The 25611-nt window shown below is 38.2% G+C and overlaps 1 protein-coding gene across 3 annotated transcripts in view; it reads left to right on the top strand.

Annotated features, from left to right (window-relative positions):
- Nucleotides 1-23565, top strand: part of jumu (Forkhead box protein N4 jumeau) — a 32773-nt gene extending 9208 nt beyond the window's left edge. Inside the window, exons 1-4 of one of the 3 annotated variants that reach the window (XM_031974038.2) lie at nt 11951-12662; nt 15987-16290; nt 16422-17120; nt 18141-23565. In XM_031974038.2, coding sequence (XP_031829898.1) covers nt 15995-16290; nt 16422-17120; nt 18141-18810 — 1665 coding nt within the window. In that variant the 5' untranslated portion in view covers nt 11951-12662; nt 15987-15994 and the 3' untranslated portion in view covers nt 18811-23565. Of the gene's footprint in view, nt 1-11950; nt 12663-13506; nt 15771-15986; nt 16291-16421; nt 17121-18140 lie in introns of those variants that run through there. The other 2 variants (XM_076364983.1, XM_031974037.2) reach the window with 2 other exon arrangements.
- Nucleotides 23566-25611: the final 2046 nt, after the last annotated feature.

The raw sequence follows: 25611 nt of genomic DNA, 5'->3' as shown, positions 1-25611 counted from the left end.
CCGTTCAGAATCCGAAGGAATAATGTTGGGCAGGAAGCATCGGTCGGTTACGTCACGATAATTCGTTTCCTAAGAAGTTTCGAAGTTCCTGGGCATAATGGCCCCGATGAATTACTGGTTCCCGATGGTTGTGGTAACAGAATGCCAGGCGCATCCGTAATCGTGTCACCGGTGTCCTCGAGCTGGGCCTCGGACTCTGTAGATCGTCATTATCGAGAGACGGTCAACAAAAGTCCATTTATTAGACGAACAGGATTAGACGAACAGGATTCACATTCGATTCACTTCATAAGCCCTGTTCCGCGCGATTCAGCAAACCGGTTCTCCGGCTGCGATCACAAAGAAACCCTCTTGCGTTTTAAGCCGCACGCGAGCACTGTGCGCCAACGATTGGCCGACATCGTGGTTGCATTTTCATAAAAATCATTTTTCCACTATCATTCATTCGTCCTGTCCTACCACTGACGCGGCAAAAACGTTTTTGACACGTCGACTGACACGGGAATCTTAAACGTTTTACATGCATATCATTTATTTTTTAATGATAAATATAAATAGTATTGCAAAGTGTTGAATACTAATAATAATTTTTAACCCGTTGACTGTTGCGAGGATCTTATGCTCTTTATATGAGTTTCACTTGCTTTTTAATAAACAGACAAATACTGTTAGAAATGATTATTTTTAATTAATAATTTTTAACCCGTTGACTGTTGTTAGAATTTAAAGCTTTTTATATGAGTCTCACTTATTTTTTAATAAGACGGATAAATATTATTAGAGATGATTATTTTTAATTAATAATTTTCAACACTTTGTTAAAATCATCTTAAGCTGTTTATACACGCATCAATTGTTTTTTAACGGCAATGAGAAATAATATTAGAAACAATAATTTTTAATTAGCCGATTTTCATACGTTAGTCGTTACAAAGATTTTAAACGTTTTGTATATTAGATGTAGAAATTAATTAAATGCATTCCCTTTCAGTTATTTTACAGAATGAATATAAGTTTTAATATCTTTGTTGTTGCATCTTGTAAAATAACGTTGTGAACTGTTCGAGGATTTCTTACTATGACATTAAAGATTAATTATTTCATATCAGAGTTCTCACGAAATATTATCAGTTGTGTTTGAATTATTTTCAAGTGATTCGGAAGCGCCGGTCTCCGGTGATTACCGCGGTGGTTAACGTGTAAAATGTTCGAAGAGTGACGCAGTGTTCCATTTATTCTTCTCAGGATTCAAAGTTATGCCTGTTACCAGCAATTAAGTATAATTTGAGCGCGAGTCTTCCCTATCGCCGTGGACAATTACAGTGTAAATATACTCCATTACGAACGTTATTATTGTATAAATACTCCGCATTACGGAGCAATACACTGTGCCATTAGTATTGTTGGTTGCAAACGCGACGCGGACCTGTGAATGATCGCACTTAATAACGAGTAACTCATGATTTTAGGCATATTAATTAAATAGTAAAGAAAAGATTCATTAAAAACTACTTCAAAAAGTACTTCCAAAGCTACCGAGCATTTAATGCGATTAATATGTAATCTCTATAACAATTGTAACAATAGATTATTTTCAATTTTATCAGACATTCATTATAGTATTCAAATGAAACTACTTAATTTCAAGATCATTCTAAATATTGAATGCTTTTAAGATATCAATAATTGCGAAACACACAAATCGAAACCAGTCATTTTGACTGTTACAGTAGTTCTAGTGTTAAAAGATCATAAAAATGAAATCTTATTACAGTAACAATAATAAATAAAATAAATATAAAACGTTGAATTCCACCTGTAAACTACTTTCCTTCATTTCCTTAAAGAGAAATACACGTACACACCCAACAACATTAAAAATAAATCGAGTGTAAGGGGTGAAGATAGCGTGTATATTCGTCGAACGCGGTTAACTGGTTAATTCAGTTACACTCGCCGTAGCCTACCTACACCATGGAGTCATGAAACCCTATGAAACAACACCAGCGCCCCACAAAACTAAATGGAAAGCATTTCTCCCCGTTTCCACCGATGCCGGACGGTGTTTTATCAGTCCCATCATCATCATCGTCTTAGCACAGACGTTTCGTCAGGTGTTCCTGCGAGGCTCACAGCTGCGCCCGTGTCCCGTGCTCATATACACAGACACAAATACCCCGACACACACAAACACACACACATACACACACACACATCGTTACGAAAGCGGCCACGGTGAAAGGGAAATCCCCGTCGATTGTTGTAACAATACTGGAGTTTATCGTGCCCGATTTCAGCGTGGTTAACGCGCCTCCATAACGTCGTTAAACCGTTTTCTCTCTCTTTCTCCCTCGTTCTCTCTCTCTTTCTCCCTCGTTCTCTCTCTCTTTCTCCCTCGTTCTCTCTCTCTTTCTCTCTCGTTCTCTCTCGTTCTCTCTCGTTCTCTCTCGTTCTCTCTCGTTCTCTCTCGTTCTCTCTCGTTCTCTCTCGTTCTCTCTCGTTCTCTCTCGTTCTCTCTCTCTTTCTCTCTCGTTCTCTCTCGTTCTCTCTCTCTTTCTCTCTCTCTTTCTCTCTCGTCCTCTCTCGTTCTCTCTCTCTTTCTCTCTCTTTCTCTCTCTTTCTCTCTCGTTCTCTCTCTCTCTCTCTCTCTCTCTCTCTCTCTCTCTCTCTCTCTCTCTCTCTCTCTCTCTCTCTCTCTCTCTCTCTCTCTCTCTCTCTCTCTCTCTCTCTCTCTCTTTCTCTCTCTTTCTCTCTCGTTCTCTCTCTCTCTCTCTCTCTCTCTCTCTCTCTCTCTCTCTCTCTCTCTCTCTCTCTCTCTCTCTCTCTCTCTCTCTCTCTCTCTCTCTCTCTCTCTCTCTCTCTCTCTCTCTCTCTCCCTCTCTCTCTCCCCCTCTCTCTCCCCCTCTCTCTCCCCCCTCTCTCTCTCCCTCTCTCTCTGTCTCTCTCTCTCTCTCTCTCTCTCTCTCTCTCTCTCTCTCTCTCTCTCTCTCTCTCTCTCTCTCTCTCTCTCTCTCTCTCTCTCTCTCCTCTCTCTCTCTCTCTCTCTCTCTCTCTGTCTCTCTCTCTCTCTCTCTCTCTCTCTCTCGTTCTCTCTCTCTATAACCCTTTAAGTGCTGAATACGTCCAGCCTGGAAGGAATATTTTGTTGCTCATCTCTAGATCGATGAATTTGTTAATTCATACGATTAACCTTTTGCACTCCAATGGCCAGTTTCAGTGGCCACTTGATTCAGCACATATAAAATTATGAAATTTAATATTTAATGTTAAGCTTTGTATAATGCGTCAATATATGAAATACTGAATAAAAAGAACTGTGCTCTTTAATAATAGAACTATCAGAGAACTCAAAATCATCCATTTCTGATTGCCTCTTTAACAATGATTGAAAATATAACAGATAATTGTCTGAGAAATTATTATAGAAACTGATACAAAGTAGGGAAATTGAATTGTAAATCAATAGAAATCTCAATAGTAGCACCGTTGAAGTTTCCATAGAAAAATTTCAAAAAGTCAGTTTGACTGTTTGGTAGTTGTAGTATTAATCTATGTATACTGTCTCGTCAAGTTGCTTTCAAAACATGTCGTCTGTATCACAGTAGAGAAAGTTGAATATTTCTAGTGAAGTACTTTTGCAAGGGGTTAACACTGAAACTATCAAGCAGTTCAATTGGTTGAAATTTTTCCGTAGAAACTTCAAGCGTGCATCTACTGATACTGCAATTGATTTATAATTCAGTTTGCGTATTGGTAAATTAATTTCTTTAATAATTTCTCAGAGGAACGTCTATTATCTTTTTCATAATTGCAAAAAGAAGACATCAGGAGTGGGTTATTTTGATGATATTTGTGGTAGTTTTAGTGCTAAGCAAGTTGTAGCCCAGTTGTAATTGTACTTCCTTAGTTTCACCAAATTAAATAATGCTAAGACACGCATGTATTAATTAAATATACTTATAATTGTCACCACGGCATGTGGGAGATTAAAAAGATAAAAAGACACGTGTATGCTGCCATAGCATATGAAGGGTTAACGCTAAAATCGCCCGACGAGTGAAAATTACCCATTTCTGATTTCTTCCTTTGCTGATAAATGCAGAGTATAAATAAACTGATGGGAAAAAGTGGTAGTGCAATAGAGAAAATAATAAAAATGTTAGTACTTATAGCCTGCATTAAAAAAAAATGCTATTTAAAACTATTCCAACATCAATTAAAAATGTATGTCTCTACTTCTATATTCTAAAGAAGAATCTAATAATTATTTTAAGTAAATGTCAAAAATTTCAAAGAAAATTTACTGAATTCTAGGCAAAATCTGTTTTTAGATTGCAAAGGCATATTTATTCTATAAGAATTATACGCATAGAAAAGTAATGTAACAGTACAGAAACAATAGAATGATTTAAACAACATTTAAACAATAGAATGCCTAGTGTTCGACGAATTCGATCCACTGTGCGCTGGGTCTCCTCCCGAAGACTTTTCGGTTAATTGGTTGAATATCTTCATTAGCTTGGACTGGCGTGCAGCTTCGGCGTGATGATTGAGCCATCGCCGGCGCCTGAATTGTCCTATGAAACTACGCTGCTTTTGTGCTTCGGTTTTGTAATTGGATAATTCTTTGTTTCTTTTCTAATCTATTTATTATGTTCGATTTATTGGTGTTTGATCAACCCTCTAGGTTGAGTGGTGAAAGCACAAGTATCTTATGAAATTATTAATTTAATGAAAGAGAGAATGTTGGAAATAGTGAGATACATTTATACGAACGTATTAATAAAGAACGAATAACCCACAATTTTTAATTATTGATCATTCACAGCCACTAATCATGGATTTAATAATTTCAAGCAAAATTCATTCTATAATGGGAAAATGGAAAAATGGGAATGATAAAAAGAAATGTTCCATTTTAATCCTTCGAGGAGCGATATATCGCTTCTTCATGCAATTAGGAAAAGTTTCTTTTTGATTTTATTAGTAATGAAGGAAGTCTAACATGTTTTTAGTATTGTGTAAAAATTGTATGAACTTTAGGTCAAAATTGACAGAAATATAAGTTCCTTATATAAAAAATACATATAATTATTACGGAAGGTAAATATTATTACGGAATAACAGCCGGTGACATGGGATATCTTCTGCCTAAAATTGCGAATCAACAATGCGTTACCACTAAAACTACCGAGCAGTTCAATTGGTTGAAATTTTTCCGTAGAAACTTCAAGAGTGCATCTACTGATACTGCAATTGATTTATAATTCAGTTTGCGTAATGCTAAATCAATTTCTTTAATAATTTCTCAGAGAAACATGTTATCTTTTTAATAATTGCAAAAAAAGAAATCAGGAATGAGTGATTTTGATCCGTCTGCTAGTTTTAGTGTTAATACGAAGAAATATCGTGTTAGGTACAGTGAAAGCGATTCTTGCCGTGTTGACGATCCGTGGTTGTAGGGGATGAACAGTAAGAATTATTTGTGCATCAGTCAAAGTTGGAACAGGTTCCTCCAGAAGTCATGAAGATCGTTTTAGATAAGTTAAACCCGGATCAAAAGCCTTAGGGATGGTTGGTCTAGGATGAAATAGAGGCAGGCTGTTTCTAGGGTGTAGAGGGACCCTTTTGTGACCTGCGAAGGATTTCAGGTTGAATAGCTCCGGGGTCTAAGGATCGTCTGTCGCTCGAGGACCCTTCTCGGAACTCGAGCTGAAGAGAGCCCAACCGAGGAGAAAGATTATCCTTTTGCATGAACCAGATACAATTTTCGGGGGCCTGTCTTTCCTCGCAAATGGCCGTGTGCAAGATCACGCCCACCTGCGGAGACAAGCGAATTTATCATTTAGAGACAAAATTGATGAATTTTGCACGTCTACGTGATGGAAATTTATATTTTTCATATTTCTTCTGCTTGGTGGTTGTTTGATCGAAGGTTAGGGAGTAAAGATTTATGTAATCATTTCTTTAGGAGCTATTATTTTATCATTATAATTAGTACGTACATAATCATCTCTACGGAATTATTTCGTTATGTTACCAATTATTTCATTATGAAATGAGAAATCTTAATTTAATAATTTTTCACTAAATAATAATTGCCAAGAAATTATTTTATTACATTAATTACAGTGATCATTAAATGATATAAACAATAAAATAATCTGATCCTTTGAGATCGTCATCACCCTTTTTCAGTATAACATAAACAGGAAAGAAAATCTATCAATAGACTTACGATATACAAAACATTAATCTATCAAAGAAACATGGGTGACCATTTTAATATTCAGTTGTGAATATTCAATTATCTCTCTTCGGATATATGCACAAATTAACATTTATTTCCATGTTAATCCAATGTAATTAACATATTACACCACAGTTGAAATGAGAATAGAGTAATATAATCTAATAAACGTACATAGTTACTGACCAATTAGGGATGTTACACTTTGTCCCAATCAGTTGCTTTAATTAATGAAATCATCAGTTACTGTGACCAATCGATCGGTTCGCAATTATCTCTGAACTGGTTATTTTCTATTTTTTCGCAGGTGAACAGGTCCTCGCGTTATTCCTCCCTGTTATCCGATCGACAATTAACCCTTTAAGTCTCGGTCATCGCTAGATATAGCAATATTATAGTCTTATATACAATATAATATTATGGTTTGTATAATCCATTGATATGTGAAATCTTCAAATAAAATAGCTTTGTTTCTTAAGAATTAAAAAAAATATATATATATATATAAATATATATATATAACTTCATTAATTAAATTTTTTATGGGAATAATATATTTGACTTCTTTTATACAAATTAAGAAACAAAGCTATTTTATTTCAATATTTCACATATCGATGCATTATACAAAGCACAATATTATATATAACACTATAACTCCATTAATTAAGTTTTTCACGAGAACAATATATGTAATTTTTTTTAATACAAATTACATATATTTTATGCACATTCTCTCCTCAAGCAGTATCAAAGAATGTCGTTCTCACTGAAAAACGTTGAATATTCCTAGCGGAAAACTTTCGACTGCAGACGGTTTAAATTCGGTGTCCCATTCGTTCTCCATTTTCTAGCGTCCACTAATTGGAGAACAAATGGAAGGCCCGGTTGAAGTCAATCTAGCCTGGATTTCGATTCGAATATTTCGTGTTGCGGGACGACCGGCGATCCAACGGTCGGCCTGCCGGTCGTTCTCAGAGAAAACGATCGAGTGGAACGACCATTTGATACTCAGCGATATTATTACGGGCAAGCAGACATTCTTTTTCAAGGTCTGCTCCCCGTATCCCTCGGTCAAGTTTTCGCGCAAAGACATTGAGGAGCGGCCAGGGCCGTCGCAAGAGACTCACCGGCGCTGATGAGTAAAAGATGGATCTTCACTCAAATTAACCTATTAACCCTTTGCAGTCCAGAAGTTTTTCGTTAGAAATACTCAATGTTTTCTAACGAAGTACCAACAACATTCTTCCAAACTGATTTAACGAGAAATCGTGTATAAACTAAGGAAAGAGGCTGTTTTATTATAATATTTCATATATCGATGCACTGTACAAAGTTTAATATTAAATATCAAGCTTTATAATTTTGCTGTGTCAAACAACTGGCGACTGAGAGACGCCTACTCGTGGGTTAACCTTTGACGCTCGATGTATTTTCAATGTTGTTGGATGTAAACTTGTATTTATTTCTAGTGAAACGAATGAGAGTAATTTACAGCGTTAGAATTGAACGTTTTATATTTATTTTATTTGTTATTATTGTAATGAGATTTAATTTTTATAATATTTTAAAGCGTGGTACTCTTTGAAAGAATTTCCAACGTTCCATAACAAATTTGTATTGTCATCTCCAGCATGACATACGAGTGCAAAGGGTTAACACTAACCATACCAGCACTTCGTGTGTACTTATTCCTATTGTAACCAGTCAAATAATTGCCAGAACATAAAGGTAAACAAGTTAGATGATATAGATTTCTTTGTGGAGATAGAAGCAAAAGGAAAATTGAGAAAGCGATTGATTGGACAATATAGGAATTGATATGAAGTTGAAAGAGCGAAGTAACACGCGGAATTGATAATCGGATTTTAATATAATTTAATGTAACAAAACCGATACGGTTAGCGTTTATATTTTTTTAAATGTTTTCTTGATATTTTCTTAATATTTAGTCTGTGTTTAGTTAATGTTCAGTCAATATTCAATTCACACACCAAGGTCAATCGATTCTTTTTAAACTGATTTATTATATAAGAATTCTATGTGTAAATGTTAAAATGTTTTTGATATTCGTTTATGCGGTTATGTAATATAATATTTATGTACTATTTTATATCGTGTCTGTTTGCTATAATGGACTTTAATGGAGTTTGCTATAATGGTATTTAATTTATAATTAAATCATAGGTAACCTAGTTACTTAATATACTCAAATTATAACTACATAACATGATCAAAAATTGAATACAATTTAATATTATAAAAATTACATCATTCACATACAATACATGAGTAATACATTAATCTAATTTAATATAAATTTAATGTCACGTAATATACATGTAACATTTGAATATAATTTAATATAAATTATATTAGCGATACCAACTTACACATAAAATCAAAATTACTTCATTAAATAATATTTTCCTCCCCACGTTGCCTCTGTCAACGAGTCGACAACAGAGAAACTGAAAAATATATGCTCGCTCGTATTCGTCTTCCTCCCTCCGACCGTCGGGTCGCAAGGAACTATATAATTTGTGTCGTCTGTTTCTACGCTTTCCGTTGTAGACTTGCGTTGGTGGTGGTGCCTAAGGATATCGTCACTTTGCGGCTAACGCGAACGGCTACGTCACTGTTCGAATTATCCCTCTCCAGACAGCGAACGACCAATAAACCCAACACAGCGTTCCGAGGGTTGAGAACATTTTTATGCAGGTCAATTTCAATTTGCTCTTGGTACGATACAGATCTTGGAAGAATATGTGACACGTATTTTCTTCTCCGTTTTTCCTTTTTTTTATGGAGGGATTTAATAATATATACGGGTAAAAGTAAGAGGAAACGATAACGATCTGGAGCGTCTCGTCCCATAATAAAGGGGATTGTAATTTAATTTATATTCTCACGGGTATTATGATATAATTCGATGCAAGAACGAGTGAATAAGTTAGAAAACTGGGAGCCCTCGAAGAATAAAGGTAAATGACGAGTTTACTCATTCCTTGTTAACCCCTTGCCTTACGATTTATTTCTCAACTATGATCGGTACACCTATTTCGTCATTAATCATTTACTGAGAAGAAGAGAAAGATTCTAAGCATATTCCATGTTTATGTCTGCTCTAACGTATAATAATTAACGACAGAAGAATAATATTTAATTTAAATGCAAGAGAATCGAGTAATATTTATGCATATTAAATTCTGTTTAACATCGTCACCACGAGTCTGATACGTGATTATGAGGCAAGGGGTTAATGAATATATTTAAAAACACAATTTTGGGATCGAGAAATTTATTTGATCGAATTCCTCGAAAATGATAGGATGCTAAAAGATATTTGGAATATATTAGTGTTATTATTATATTACTAGCTATTAATATGATAATATAATAAATTATCTTTATATTGTATTTATATTATGTTATTATTATTAATTTACTATTAATTATTATTAATTTACATTAATATGATAATGAATAGTATAATAATAATAATAAATATAATAAGGAGTTAGTAAAGCAAAATAATTTTTCAAATTTCTACGAAAACTTGATCAGAGTCCATTGAAATTTCGGTATGCAAATTCCACTGAGATAACGATCTATTTTTGCGCGAGTTCGGTCCCCGCCACGCGCCAAACATTCACCAACGGGTGGTAAATTGGTATTGTAGTCTCGAATCGGTTTGTCGTGATATGCTTCATTCGTCTTTGAATACATTATTGCCCCACACTTGATCGCAAACGTGAAACGCTTTACCCTAGTTAGCAAGTTGACCCAGTTACTTTTAGTTTTCTCACAGTATTCATTAAAATGTCAATCGTATGTGGTATGGGAAACACTAGACAAACAACCAGTCCTTGATGAACGAATAATATATTCCATGTACGCTAGAACTCACCCATTAGACGTCGGTCTAGTTCTGTTTTCAATCAACTAAAACAATAACAGTTTTTATCTTTTAACTGTACATTTTTGTGCCATCTGTATTAAAAAATAGAGAATTATAGTTGAACTATGCATAGCATACAATGCATTTAAAATTTCCTACAACTGTACACTTGCTACTTATTATTACTATAAGTAAACCAAATTTTTCTGTTACTTTTTTTGTATTACAGAATTTCTTCTTTGATATTGGTACTTTGTACCAATATCATGTATAGTATATATACGTTTAATACATCCAACTATACCTAGTATATACACATTTAGTAAATTCAAATAAACATAGCAATATATACATTTAGCGCATTCAACTGTGTATAGTTTATATAAATTTAGTACATCTAACTATTCGTAGTAATACGTACATTTAGTGCATTCAACTATACATAGTCTATATAAATTTAGTACATAACTATACATAGTGTATAGAACTTCAGTACATCCAACTATACGTGGTTTATACACATTTAGTACATTCAACTATACACAGTATATATAACTCTAGTATATCCAACTGTACATAGTATGTATACACATAGCACATTCAAATATACATTATCAGATCACAGAACGTATCATCAGAAGGTCGTTCATACGCGTTCGTCTCGCTCCACTGGCTAATCGGTCCTTCACCCGCGCGATCTTGACGAATCACAACCTTTGGTCCTTGGCCGCTTTATTTTCGTCTGTTTTCGAGTCTGGTCGTCGTCGCCGCGTTCTAAAACGCTCGATGCACTCGGCCGGCTCGCGTCCACGACCCCCGACGTCTGGTTGCATCAAACGTCTGGCCTGTTTTTCCTTCCTGCCTCCACCCGAGCTTCCTTCTCCTCGACGTTTTTTTCCCTTTTTTGCCTCCCTTTTCTACCCCGACAAGAATTTCCATTCAGAATGTAATTTATCTCTCGGAGTACAGGATTTCGGGCGCCATTATTAGAGCGGCCAGATGTGAATGCTTACATTCTTCGGTTAAACGGGGAACTCGATGCAGACGCGGCTAATCGTGTTACATGTCCCTTCATTCACTGGCTTTCGGGATCCACCATTTTATTTCCTGCTTCTTTAGAAGATTGATTGCAGTTAAAATTTTGTTTCACGGTGTGGGTTAGAAAGTATAGGACCTTGATTATTCGAACCAGTGATGCGCATTGTTTTTCATTTGTTTTAACTGTTCGATTATTCCACCATTTGAATATTGTTTGGTTATTCAATGTGTCTTGGTGTTAATTAATTCAGATAATCAAGATTCTACTTTATCAGCGTATTTACTTTACTATCGTACTACTATTTCATAGCATTGACAGTGACACAACTGAAGGAGATTTCAAATTTGATTTTATTGAACGTAAATTTCTATCGTTATCACATGTTAAACATACTTATTATTCTATCCTCATTATATACAATTAACGGTGATTAATGAGACAACGAAAAAAATTTCAAACTCGATTTTGTTCAACACAAATTTCTACCTTTATTGTGCAAAACGCATTTATAATGCCATCTGTAATATATTAAATGATCAATGATTAATAAGGCTTATGATTGGTATCTACGAAAATGTCAATTTTCATTTAAAATTTTCATTCCTTTCTCTCGAAAGTGTACATCTTTTACGTCGCGGTGCTATCAGTTATCAGACCAATGATACATTGTGACAGCCGGTTAGTAGAAAATAATAGATCAACTCGTCGACGCGCGCAACATTATATTCATTATCGTGAGAATCCTCGGTGACTCGGCATAAGTATAGTAGTGCAGTTTTCGCGACGTGAACGAGGTAATTGGAGACCGTCGTTACGCTTCGATCGCGGCGTGTATCCATTGCAATTATCAGTCCGTGAAAATTGCGCCCGGCTGCGGCGGCCGTGAGTGGCCGGCCGATTCGTATGGTAACTTTCGACGTCGCGATTCAAGATCATCGATTCCATTAACGAGCCGCGGAGTATAGTTGTCTGAGAAACGATCCGGTTTGTAGCAACCGTGTTGGTTTTTCTCTGCGGTGAATGGTGAAAGGCTCGAACGTGGTTGCAAGTGTAGTTTACACGTGGTGTTGTTACGAAATATCAGCCAGAATGTTCGGAATATTGTGATATAGTTGTCAGTATTATCGTGAGTTCACATTGTAGATAAAATTCGTTATAGAAATACTTGCAAGTATAATAGGCACACTGTACATGAAGTACACTGTGCTCGCAAGTGTGAGTATAGTTGGTGAATTATATAGTTGCGAGTGTATAGAATATTGTATACACAGTGTAGTTTAAATATAATAGGCACACTGTATATGAAGTACACTGTGCTCGCAACTTTGAGTATAGTTGGTGAATTGTATAGTTGCAAGTGTACAGAATATTGTATACACAGTGTAGTTTAAATATAGTGTGAATATAGTTTCATAATTTCAACTATACTATAGTTGACAAGTGATATAGTTATCATCTATTGTAAAACCATAGTAGGTACATTATCTTATACATAATTCTAAAGTTGCAAGTCTACACCAGAATATAGTAAACATAGTAATATTCTACGTATAGTTGAAACACTTATACAGTTATCAGTTTCAAATGTACCTAGCATAAGGTATAGTTAATAGTTGCCGTTCGAGCATTGCAGATATAGTTAGAATTACAGTACACAACAGCTGACGTGGGAACATGTAAACATAGCGAACTCTAGGCACAACCTCGGGTATAGTTGACGCACTATAGTCGGCCCTTACCGTGGGAAGTGAAATCCGCCCGAGACCGTTGCGAAAACTGGACTGGGAACGAGTGAAAAGTTTGTTAACCGCGTCGAAAAGCTCGAGCGCGTGCATCGCGAATGCACGGAGAGTTGCATGGGCGATTGCATCTGACCGCAGATTCCGCGGAGGACTCCGTGTAAACGTTCCCTGTCCATTACCAGCAACGGCGGCATTTACATGGAGTTTGTTAGGCGGCGTGCACGCCTGCTCCATAAATAATAAAGTCGAATTCGCTCGAACCCGGTAGTTCCCATTTTCCCTTCGTTCGTTTCCCTATTGTAACTCTTTGTCGCAATCCCGATGACATTTCGTCGCGAAAGTGGGTGACTGGAAAAAGGTCGGGGTCGCGACGAAAACCGCGATCAACTAACCACGCCGGTCGTCGAGCGAGGCGAAGATTCATTACGCCTGAAAATATCGTTCCGCCGTGCCAGAAACTCGAATGCCTTCCTACACCGAAGACCGCAGCCGGTTGCGCTGCGAGCGGGGTCAGTTTTCTGTTCCCTTTTTCCTCGCTTCGCTTCTTTTACTCGCCGTTCGTAATTTTCTCGCACCTAATCTCTACCCGATCGCGGTCGCCGTTCCCTAACCTCTTCAGCCAGCGTCCCTAACCTCTCTGAATAATGCGTATTGGTGTTTAACATCGCGTTCAAATCATCAGGAAAGCGAGCGGCAATTCGCTAATGGTAGAAAGGTGTTATTAATCTGCGTCTTCCCCCCGACAATTCGGTGGACGTAATAGCGCATCCATTGCAACGTGTGCGTTGCTCTCTGTATGTGTCTCTCTCTCTATCTCTCTCCCTCTTTTTATCCCCGCTCGGTAGGCCACAGCTGGCTCAGTCCTCATTCCCCGTTCCCCATTCCTCGTCCCACCAGTTTCGAGCCACCAAAGACAGAAACACGCGGGAGAGTTAGCGAAGAGCTGGCCTGATGGTAGCGCGGAGGGGACTGGGATTCTTCGTGACGGAGAAATAAATATCGAAGCCCGGTTAGGAAAGGATGGAGAGAATGAGAGAGAGCGGGAGATAGAATGAGAGAGATGGGGGTAGACACGAGGAGAGGATACCTGCGGAGAATGAAGGAACGAAGAATCACGAAGGACAAACACGTACAGAATGCTTGGCTTGGTATCACCGAGGGGTACGGGGCAGCGAAGGGGAGAAAGAAGATGGTGGCCCGTAGAGAAAAAAGGAATTGATAATACCTTGGATCGTTAATAAGATGCGAGTCGGGAAGAAGTATCGGGCTTTAATAATACAGGTCCTTCGGTAATGCGCGGTCTCGTTTTTCGCTGGGACGGGGGGAGGGACGGGAAGAATTAATTTAATTCAACGGTGGAAACAAATCCTCGGAAGAAAAATGCTTCCAATATAGCTTCAAACCGAGAACCGAATCTCTAGAATCTTCAAGAGGCTTCATAGTATTTTGGTAATGTCGAATAACAATAATACCGATCACGCTAGAAGGAAAATTCTTAGGCGAATAGTCAGGAGGAACAGGGAATAGATGAAGCCAGGATCTTGCTAGTAAGTCCGTGAAATCACACCGTGAGTGTGCGCGCGGGCGCCCAAAATAAACATCTTCAGGATCGTAGAGCCGCGGAACACAAAAGGTGGGACGGGCGAAGGGAGTAGTCATTAGCCGGTCGGAATCATCGAGCCGCTAGCGAGAGGAGTCAGGGAAGCCGGGGCAGGACATCAAACGTTCGAAGAAACAGATGTGGAAAAAGGGTTCGCGGATAAAAAACCCGGCGAGAGAGAGACGGGCCGATGGCTGTGGTCGGCTGGGGGACGAAGACGGAGCATCAAAGAGCGCAACAGAACCAACCAGTGCCTTCTTCCATTGGTTGTGTGAGGTTATGTGCGCCCGACGAAGAGGGAAAGATGGCCTCCGCGCGCGATAGAGCGAGAGCGGGGAATGTATAGTCAGAGGAGTGGGGACGAGCGGAACAGTTAAGCTGGCCGAATGGTGGGGGGTACAAGCGTTGTCGGGTGAACGGGGCAAGAGGAGGAAATACTACGAGTCCACGCGCTCCTATAGTAAACCGACTATAGTACTATGAGTCAGTCACACCCACAAGCCGGTTGTGGGTTCAAGACCCTCGTTGCACGTTCGTGCACGGCCTCTGTGTACACGGACACACACGCCGAGGGCGCGCGCGCGCACCCGCTCACGAGGTCACGCGTACGGACACGGTCGAGAATCTATTGGCCTTGCCACAGGAGATCGTAAGGATGATCCTTAGAACGGATAAAATCGTCGAAATTTACCGGGACGAGCCTTTCGTCGAAAGGAAACTGATGTTCATGGCCGTGAACAGTTTCTTTTTTATGCTTGAATGCTAGACTTTGGTTTTTGCTTGTTTGTCTTCGTTGGAGAACGCTGGCATGGATAATTATTTTATGGGACTGTGTTCTGTTTTTGAAAACGTATGATGATGAGATTGGCGATAGCGCTGTGTCGAGGGGGGCTCGGTCGTGTATTTTTCTTTGGCCTCTAGCTCTTGTTCGTCTCTTTACACGTCGCATTTAGTTGAAAATTAATTAGTCACGAAGCGCTGGCGCAGATAGTTGCTACTGCAGCCGTGTTTTCATTAATTAACGTCTGTACGGGGGCTGTTTCATGAGTTTCTTAACGTTCGCTCTGCCCGCTGTGCCTGCGTCGAGCATAGTTGCAAACTGCAGTTTGCGCGGGCAGAATATTAAACTCGATAGCGTGAGGATGGACGGCCATGCGAGAATGATCGATGAACACGAAACGAAGTTTTAATGAAACCCATATTTTCTAGCTGACCTGGAGAAGTCATTTCTACAAACGGTGGGAAAGAATTGGGTTTAACTGTCTGATTTATTTCTTTTCGTTGTAACTTACTTGTAAAGAAAATGATATTTTATTTAGAATTTTATACGGCTCAACTGCATTTCCTCGAGTCTGTTCTGTTTCTTGCAATATGCACGGGCAAATAGATTAATTGTTATTCATAGAGTAATTCTCGGTGGAATAGAATGTCTCATTGGTATCTTCTGGTTTCAGTCAGGTGAATGTTGGATACGGAGAGTAGACACAGTACTGGGCTGGATCAGGGACCAACTAGGGACCCTTGGCTCACAATGGATTACTATCTTGGCACGGACAGTCTGTCGCTTCAGGAAATGCTGGACGTGGACATTAAATGCGAAATTGAAGGTGTCATTGGTGGACACACAGAGTTGGGCTTCAATTTCACAGATATGTCCACCCTAGAGATGGATGACGATCCCATTGGGTGCCAGAATGATCTCAGCGGATGGTTTGGATCCACCAGTCTCTTGAATGGCAACAGTAACAGTTCAAACAGGTGCTCATTTCATTGCTACAAATTGTTCTCTCTCCTGAGAACCACTCAAGACGTGCGCAGCTTCGCAATATAGCTCCATCATTGAAAAGTATCTCAACAACTAAACGCTTGATCTTGTTTTCTTCTTCCAGCAATTTCAATTTAGACCTCAGCGGAGGTGATGCAGCCTCCATCATGGTGAATCCCAACTCAGTCATGCCACACATAGCAGTCCGAAGTCCTACTCCCAACAACACCAGGAGGCATTTCTCGTTTTCACCGAAAAGGGAAATCAAGGAGGAGAAGATTGATGTTGAAGAGGAAATGGAGAACGAAGCCGGGAGTTGCACAGAGAACGAGAATGAGAACGAGAATGAACAGGAAAATGATATCGAGAACGACACCGAGACAGAACAGTATGAGAACGACATCACGGAGACCGAGGAGGACTCTGAGGATGAGCAGGAAATTTCAAAGCCCGTGACACCGACCAAGTCGAAAACTGTTTCCATATCCACTATAAAGACCACTTCTCCCCAATACGCAAGGACACAGGCTACCCCCAAAGTGAACGGTATGTCCAGCATCAGGGTACAGAACTTCAAAGTGTTGCAAAGCCCAAACCAAACCCCGCAACACGTGAGGAAACAAATATACAATAACAACATGCACGTCGGCCCGGGAACGACCACTGTCACTACAATGAAAAGGGAGAAAGAGTTTGATCTGTCCGACTACGACGACAAGCCGTACCCCAAACCAGCATACTCGTATTCCTGTCTGATCGCTATGGCGCTAAAGAACAGTCAGACAGGCTCTTTGCCGGTTTCAGAGATCTATAACTTTATGTGGTAAGTTCCAAAGACCAAATTTCGAGACTCTAATACATTTGAAGGTTAGGGCACAAAGTAAAAGTAATTTTATGCTTTAAAAAATTATCTAAGATTTCACGGTTTGATGTTCATTTAAAATTTTAATCATTACGGATGTTATAATTTGAATAAAGCGACGGATCGAATGTTACCGGTTTCATGTGATAAGAAAGGAAAAAATTCAATGGAAAAAAACATCCCCGCGGAAGAAGGGTCGAAGCGTGATTAATTTTTTTTTGATACGCTGCCGAACAATAGAGCAAAAGGTTCCTATTTGACAAACGACGTGTTGCCGACCTATTCGCTTATTTTCGACCATTTGGCCGGAAGGATAAGGGCTGGTCGAAGCCCTCCGGTGTTTAGCCCGCGAGGGGAGAAAGTATTGTCGTCCCTTCTTTATTCCCAGGTTTCAAGGGGGGAAGCTGCCATTTTGTGTGGGGCTCTTGGAACACCAGGTGCATGGCAGTGTACAGTCCCCATAGAAAATGCTGCGCGTGTTCTTTGTTTAACTAGCTGCCGTTTTTTCCCCTGTATCATGCTGCCGCTGTTGTAATACGTTAAAATTGAACTTCTAAATTATATTTTTGATCCTCTAATCGTTGTTACACCGATTCGTTGTATATTAACAAATTTTTACAATCTTACGAAGGTTTTTAATTTCTTTATAAAATTATGCACATCCGTAATGCAGTAATTATTGTTATGACAGTTTCAGTGGGTTCCACTAATTGTCAAATTACTGTAAGATAATCTAGAGAATTATGAAACGTATAATTGCAATTGCGACGATCATAAATACGTTTAAATAATGTTTGACGAACATTTAATTAATTAATGAATAGGGCCTAATAATTCTTATATATTTTTTATTAATTGCTTTTCATAAATTAGCATTTAAAACAGAATTTACAGAAGCACCTGTAAATTGGTCATAAGTTATTTTTATCGCTACCGAAGACCGTTAACTCAGATGTTAATTCATGCGGTGTCTTCTTGCAGCGAACACTTTCCATATTTCAAGACTGCGCCAAACGGTTGGAAGAACTCGGTGAGGCACAATCTGTCGTTGAACAAGTGTTTCGAGAAGATTGAGAAACCAGCGGGGAACGGGAACCAGAGGAAGGGTTGCCTGTGGGCTATCAATCCGGCCAAAGTGGCGAAAATGGACGAAGAGGTGCAGAAGTGGTCCAGGAAGGATCCCCTGGCTATCAAGAAAGCGATGATCTATCCGGATCATTTGGAGCTTCTAGAAAGGGGTGAGATGAAATACGCTGGCAGTGGGGACATGTCCGAGGAGACGGAGAGTTCAGGCGACGAGGCTGTAGAAGAGAGCACAACGTACGACGAGTCTATCCACAGTCACATAGCAGCGAATTCTGTGACTGACAGCTACGACGAGAGTAGCCAAGACTGTGATATAGATATCGTAGAACATCTATACGATGAGATAGATATAGAAGACAATAAGGACGCGCTACACATGCAGCTGAACATCTCCAAGCAAGAAACGTTTGAATACGAACTCAGCCCCACCACGAAGAGGCAGAAGACGTTAACAGGCGCGATACAGGGGAATTACGTATATCAGCCAGTGACGACATCCAGGAGAAAAGCTCCCCTTCTCCTGCGAGCCGGAGCTGGTAATGGCTCTTTTCTTAAGATAGATTGAACTCAGGCTCGGTTAAAACTCTTAAATTTCTAGTTTTGTATGTATCCGTAGTTATAAAACGTGACAGCAAGAGCAATGAGTCTATCCGAGGAACGCTGGGAGGAAAATAGTTGATACGCTAACTATTTTGATCTTTAGTAAAGGGAAAATCTTGAATACGATCGATCTTTTAATCGGGGACTGGGATCTCTATCGCATTGCGCTCTGTTTAAGTGATTTTTCATACATTCGCTAGTATAAGAGTATCTATAAATTTTGTATCCATTCGTGAATGGTAGTAGAGCATACCCACGAGGAAGAATGACTTCTGTGTGAGAGGGAAGAGCTTGTTAAAGATTCGCCGAGAAGCTGTTCGATTCATAGAATTTATTTTATCACGAAGCTGCACATTTTTTCTATTTTTCTACGGACATTCGATCATGATGTTAATTATAAGTTTTACACCGAGAACAAAATAGCTTCTCGCTGAATTTTCGGGCCAATGACACAGGAGCCCTTCTTCGAAATGAACGGGCGATTCATATGTCACTTTACATTTTGTCGAATGTAACTGTCATTTCTCACGGGTTTTGAACGTTTTGTATCGTATGGAAAACAGACAGTCTTCTCTGAAGAAGAGTGTTTGTTTTTATCTGTGTATTATAATTAACACGTCAGTAACTATTACTAGAAAGCCCATTTAAATCTGGTTACCATATCCAACAGCTACTGCTGTTTATTTAAAAATATCACAGTATGAATCATCTGTGATGCGGAAGATTATCAAGCGGACGTAATTTCGATTGTTAGTCTTAGATCCGAGAAAATATCGTGATGCATGATCGCGACACCGTTGGAAAAAAAACTCAACAATCGAGAATAAAAGTCAAATGGTATATCAATTATTTTCCTCGGCAGTGACAGTTACAGTGTGTACTGTTCAAAACTTTCTTTTGCTTTTTAATTGAGGTAGGTACAGTTGTACCTAGTTCTCTTTCAAACGACTTTTTATACAGTTGACGAACTGAATTTTCCATGACGTACAGAAAATAGGTATAGTACATGATCGTAGCTCGTGATCCGGACGAAGAAGGAACTTGCACGAGTATAGGTTAAGTCGATAAGTATTTTTTGGTCAGCGATTGGCCAGACTGATGTATTATACTTTTTTTTATACATTGCTGGACTGCAAGTAATTATAATTGTAAATGTTTCCCGGTTTTGTATACCTGACAAATAAGTGAAACGACGTAGTTAGATTTGAAGCATAATATTATGGGACAACAGGTATAGAGTACAAAAATGACGACAGCTGTGGGAAACGATCTGAATTTGTAAAATTTTGTAGTATATATTACTAAATATGTAGGGACGGTAGAGAATATCGTATACCTGATTTATAAAATACGTTCTTCTCGTTCCCGACAGATTAACAGTTCTCGTCCTTTGTATTTCTGTTTCTTTTCTCTTTATTCTCCTCCTCCGTCTCTTTCATTGCTCCCTTAGCTTTTATTTAAGCGTAGCGTCAAAACTTTTCTAGAGTTCGTTCCTTTTCTGTTTTCTTTTTTAGGCCAGTGGAGCTAAACGACTCTCACGTCGAACGTGTAATTATTTTTCTCTTCTATTTTTACCTTTAACTGAACATTGATCGTATGTATATGTACATATACGTTTTTAGTCATTCGTTGCAAGAGAGGAGAGGAAAAATGTCTACTTAATTTTAGGTTTTTTCTTCGTACAATGTAAAACAACAATGTTCTCCAAGCTTTCTTAATACTTACACAACCAACGAGACAACCACTATGCTCCTTTTAGACTGGAAAAATGGAATCCAAAATTTAGAAATATCTTTCAATTGATTCCACTTGATCTTCCAGTAAAGAATTTATAGGTTTTCATTTCGCATTATTCTAAAATAATTTAGTTATCAATCTTTTAGTAGCAGCAAGCTGTTTGGATCTTTGGTAGTGTAGGAGTTAAGAGTAACAAAATTTGAAAACTGTGTTAATATGGCAATTACGTGTGTCAGAGAAAATGAGACGAGACTCACAGGCGAAGTTCTGTTTTTTTATCAAGAATAACAGTATAGAAATTCCATAAGTGTTTATATTTTTTTCATACACTGTAAAATTTGTAAATAACTTTTGGACACTCAGTCTCTGACACTGGACCAACCGTGGAAAATGTTTCTTCTTGCGCCACCTCCGACAAACTTCTGTAATGTTTCTGATCAGTTTTCTGTGTCGCAGAGGGAAGAGGACACAGAAATATATTCTAAAGGGTAGAAAAGCTTGACAAAGCGTAGTCTCAGTGATCTGTAAATAGTAAACTATATATATACATACACACACACATATATATGTATATATACATATATATATATATATATATATATATATATATATACAGTACAGTGCTTTTTTACCGAGCAACTTTTACAAGCAAGTACAGTAACTTCGTCTCACGTGAAAGCGTTGCGACATGAAGTCACTTTAGGGTACACAAAAGCTTACCATCGTTTTCGCGAAAGGCAAGAGAGGAGAACACATACACACAACAACAACAACAACAACAACAACAAAAAAAAGAGAAAAAGAGAGAAAGAAATCTAGACGTGGGACCAATCTGTATTTTATAGAGTCTCTTCTAAGTTTAATCTACAATAAGTTTCTTCTTTGTAAGATGTTGTTTAAAGCACGGTTCTTTTCTTCTTTTTGTATAGTCCCTGTAAATATCTAGTTTCTCTTTTCCCGATTGAACGCCGGGGAACGGCTTTAGGCTGTAGACATTTAAGTTTTACATTTGGAGAAAAAGGAACGAAAGAAGGAAAAAAGGAACTGAACCTTTGTTAGGGGATGCCTTGGATTGCCATTTCGTTTAAGCGAACTCCAAACGCATTGTCTGATCTCGTGGGAGTGTGCGTGTGCGTGTCTCACCCCCCAGAAAAGTGTTGTACGTTCAAACAGTCACATGAAATCACCTGTTAACAGGATAATGTTCGGCGATTCAGCGTGATGTATTTTTTATTTTCTTTTACTCGAATGTTTCTGAGATCAACGCTCCGGCTCGTGTACACCTCGAACAATGCCATAATAATAGTAACGATAACTACTCTCTACCTTCTCGATGCATTTCATGCAACAGGTGCTGCGAGATTCTGATAGCGAATAGACTTTCATTTGTGACCATTGGAAATAATGAGATGAAAATCTAATCCTCGTTTGAGTAATGCATATCACAGCGTTGGCAACGGGCTACAATGGTTCACGTTTGAAATTTTGTTTCTCTTTGTTTTACTGTCCGACAAAGGTGTTCAAATTCAAAATCGACTAGGAATTTAACGTTTCTAACGAGAATATGGTTAAACAGACAATAGTGGACGAAATTGAAACAGATCGACTGATCTCCTTAGAGTTAAATTCAAAAGTATTACCCTTCTAGAACCAAATTGAATACGCAATAACAATTGTAGAACGTTATCAAAGCGAGAGGGATATCTTTGTTTAGTGGTAAACGCGCGAGCAAAGTATTAATTGTCTTGGAAATTGTATATTTTTTAATTTATTATTCGGTTCAACAATGATCTCTTCTATAGCAGACATGTAAAGACTTAGGATTTGAATAAAACATGTAACATTACACGACTCAGTGCTCGTACCTATGAATTTATAATGCTCGAGTGCCTTGAGTTGCGATAATGGTGTTTTCTTATCTTTCATTTGTTTTTTTCTATCTTCTGTTTCTTTGTTTACGTCCAATATACTCATGTCAAAATTCATGCACTGCACTGCCTTGTGCGCGACCGCTGAAGGGGACGAAGCGTCTTGAAACGTCACTGCCAACCGGCGGTTGAAGAGTTCCGAATTCTTCGCCGTTGTTTTAAGGATCTCTGTCATAATGTTAATATTAATTTTACATCGATAATTCGGATTGGTCGAGGCTCCTTCGTTTTTACTTTACACGAATCAAGTTACGAGTATCTCTTAGCTGCGGAACACTTGAGAATTGTTAGTCGGGAGTGCGAAAGGGTGGACAAGTTTTCCGATAGAGTGACAGCGAATCTTTGGAAGCAGGAGTTTTTCAAGCAGCCGAGGGGTTAGGTGGTGAATTTGTAAATTGAGAAACGAGACGAGTACTGTACATAGCCGCAAGTAGCGTCCATTGTGATGAACAAGTACCCAGTTAATTAATTGATCGGTTAACGAACGAATCAATCAATCGAACGATCGATACATTGTTGGACCTGTATTCCACCCGACGGAGGATTAAACCTTTATTTTCGATACGATGGATGTGGAGGAACATGGAATTTTAAATCCGCAGGACATTGTATTAATTAATTTTTAAAAGTTTCCCGTTTTATTTTTCTAACACAGGGAGATAGAGGGAGAGAGTGTGTGTGTGAGCGTGTGCGTGTGATGTGTGTGAGCGAGAGAGAAAGAGAGAGAGAGGGAGTATTGTAAAATATATTCCATTTTTTCCGACAAAATGTTCGAAATTGTTTGCGAGTATAGGGTTAATACTTGGAGCTGGATAGATACAGCAGCTTCCTGTTAAATGATAATCTCTTACGAAACGACAGTAATTTGTAATCTACGATTAAGTAAGATAACGTATGATAAGGAAAAAGTAGAGTAGTTTTTGTACCTGTTTGTAATATTTCTATACGATATTATGAATGTATGTAATGTTCGTGTAGATGCAGCAGTGGTAATTTGTAATAATAATGTATATGTGCAATGAGAAGTTTCAGTAATAAAATGTTGAGAAATGCGATCCTGGCCTGTACGTTATGTTGCATAATCAAGATGCGTAGATCAATAGTTGCTCCAATTTTTACCTGAGCACGTTGCCAATTAACAATTTCGCGATTTTAACAAATTGATTTCACTCTGGTCAGTTAACGGTAACAGTACTAGAACTTTACGTTTATATACCATTCCTACCAGTTAAATAATTGGCTACAAAGTGACGGTAAACAAGTTTGACGACAAAGTTTTTCTGCTGGTAATAGGAACAAAAGGAAAAACAAAAATCGGAACACTGAATAGGAATTGAATGAAAGTTAAATGAACGAAAGAGAACGCAGAATTTTCAATGAAATTTTAAACTAACGGTACAGTTAGTGTTAGATAATTCTTCGACATACGCAGCGTCTTTGTATATAGTTTAAGATAGAATTAACCCTTTGCGGAGGACTATCGACATTTCGGCGAGATGAAATCTTCATGTATTGAAGACCAAGTCGCACGCGAATGATTTAATTACTCAAACAGCAAGAGATCAGCACGTAGTTTCTGTTTTTTCTATTATTTAAGTGATATATAATTTAATTAAGTCTCTTTCAAGTTAGCCTTAAGCTGAACAAATGAAAGATGTATCGTCCGCAGTTGGAAATTTCGTTTTTCATTTCAGTGTAGTACATAATGTATCGAATGCAACAAATAATTCTTACCGTCATGTACATACTGCATAATGCATATAGCGGCAAGAATTATCTGCTTCCGAAAAACTTGCGTTTTGACTGGTGGCGCCATCGGCGGTAAAACTCCCAAACTGGTAGATAAATGTTACCGATATGGGAGTTCACGCGGTTTGTCTATGGCGCCATCCATGGTAAAATGGTCGAACTATTGGACGGCAAAGTTTGTCGTTTCAAACACAAAGTTCCTACTGTAGATACTATAATTTTCTTATTCTCCTTTCCTTTTTCATTTTCATTTTTCTACCTAGCCTAAAGAGGGCTATGTAGGCAACTGTTTTATTTACAATTAATAAAAGAAATCAAACTTCCTATAATATTATCGAGTGCAAACGGTTGAACAGGACACTGCTTTTATTATATAATTATATTTCCTTTCTTTCTACGTATAATAATATACGTTCGAAAAACAACACAAGTTCACTGTGAATCATACGTAATCAAGTTCTGCACCTTTTCTCTAATAATTCGGTGTTCCTATTAAATTGTAATTTAAAATTGTAAAATGGTTTATAACTCGTAAAGAGAAACTTAGAAATTAAATTGCAAATAAATTGCAATAGTGGCCATCGATTTCGGTGAATATTAAATTCAGTTTCCGCTACATTAAAATTCCGAAAAAGGTAAAATAAATGATAATACAGTGTAAATTCCAATGATTAATACGCACAAAATGAAATGTTTTCGTACTGACTGCAACCCATCGTCGGTCAATTCCAGGAATTTAATAATCGCTTGGCCGTCGCGATTTTTATTATGAACGCGCAGTTACCATGGGTCTTCCGGGAAATCATTCGTAATAGGATTAAGCGAACAACTCCTTTCGCAGATTGTAAAATAGCCCAAAATTCCTTAGATTCTTTCAATATGTAAATAGCCGCAGGTAATAATAGTGAGGACCGGTAGCGAGTACGACCGGAAGTCGCAGAATATCACCGATAAGGGACGAAAATTGGTAAACAGGGATGATGATTCCAAATGATTCAGTATTAGTTGACCGTGAGTTGGTCGCGAAGGAGCTCTCTGTGAACCATCTTTCTAACGTGGACGTTGGACTTCTTGTGGCTTCATTCGGTTTTCTTGAACAGTATTAGACTTTATTGAATATTATTGGACAATGTTGAACAGTGTTAAACTTTATTGTAAGGTATATTGGACGATGTTGAACAGTGTTAGACTTTATTGAACTGTATTGGACAATGTTGAACAGTGCTTGCCAGTGTTAAATTTTATTGAACAATATTGGACAATGTTGAAGAGTGTTTACCAGTATTAGTCAATGCTGTGGGATGCTGTGGGATGCTGTGGGATGCTGATCGGTGGTTACCCAGGATAAACCA

Source organism: Nomia melanderi, chromosome 2 (assembly GCF_051020985.1).
Source record: "Nomia melanderi isolate GNS246 chromosome 2, iyNomMela1, whole genome shotgun sequence".
NCBI classification, from domain to species: Eukaryota; Metazoa; Arthropoda; class Insecta; order Hymenoptera; family Halictidae; genus Nomia; species Nomia melanderi.
This window is presented reverse-complemented; position numbering and strand designations above follow the sequence as displayed.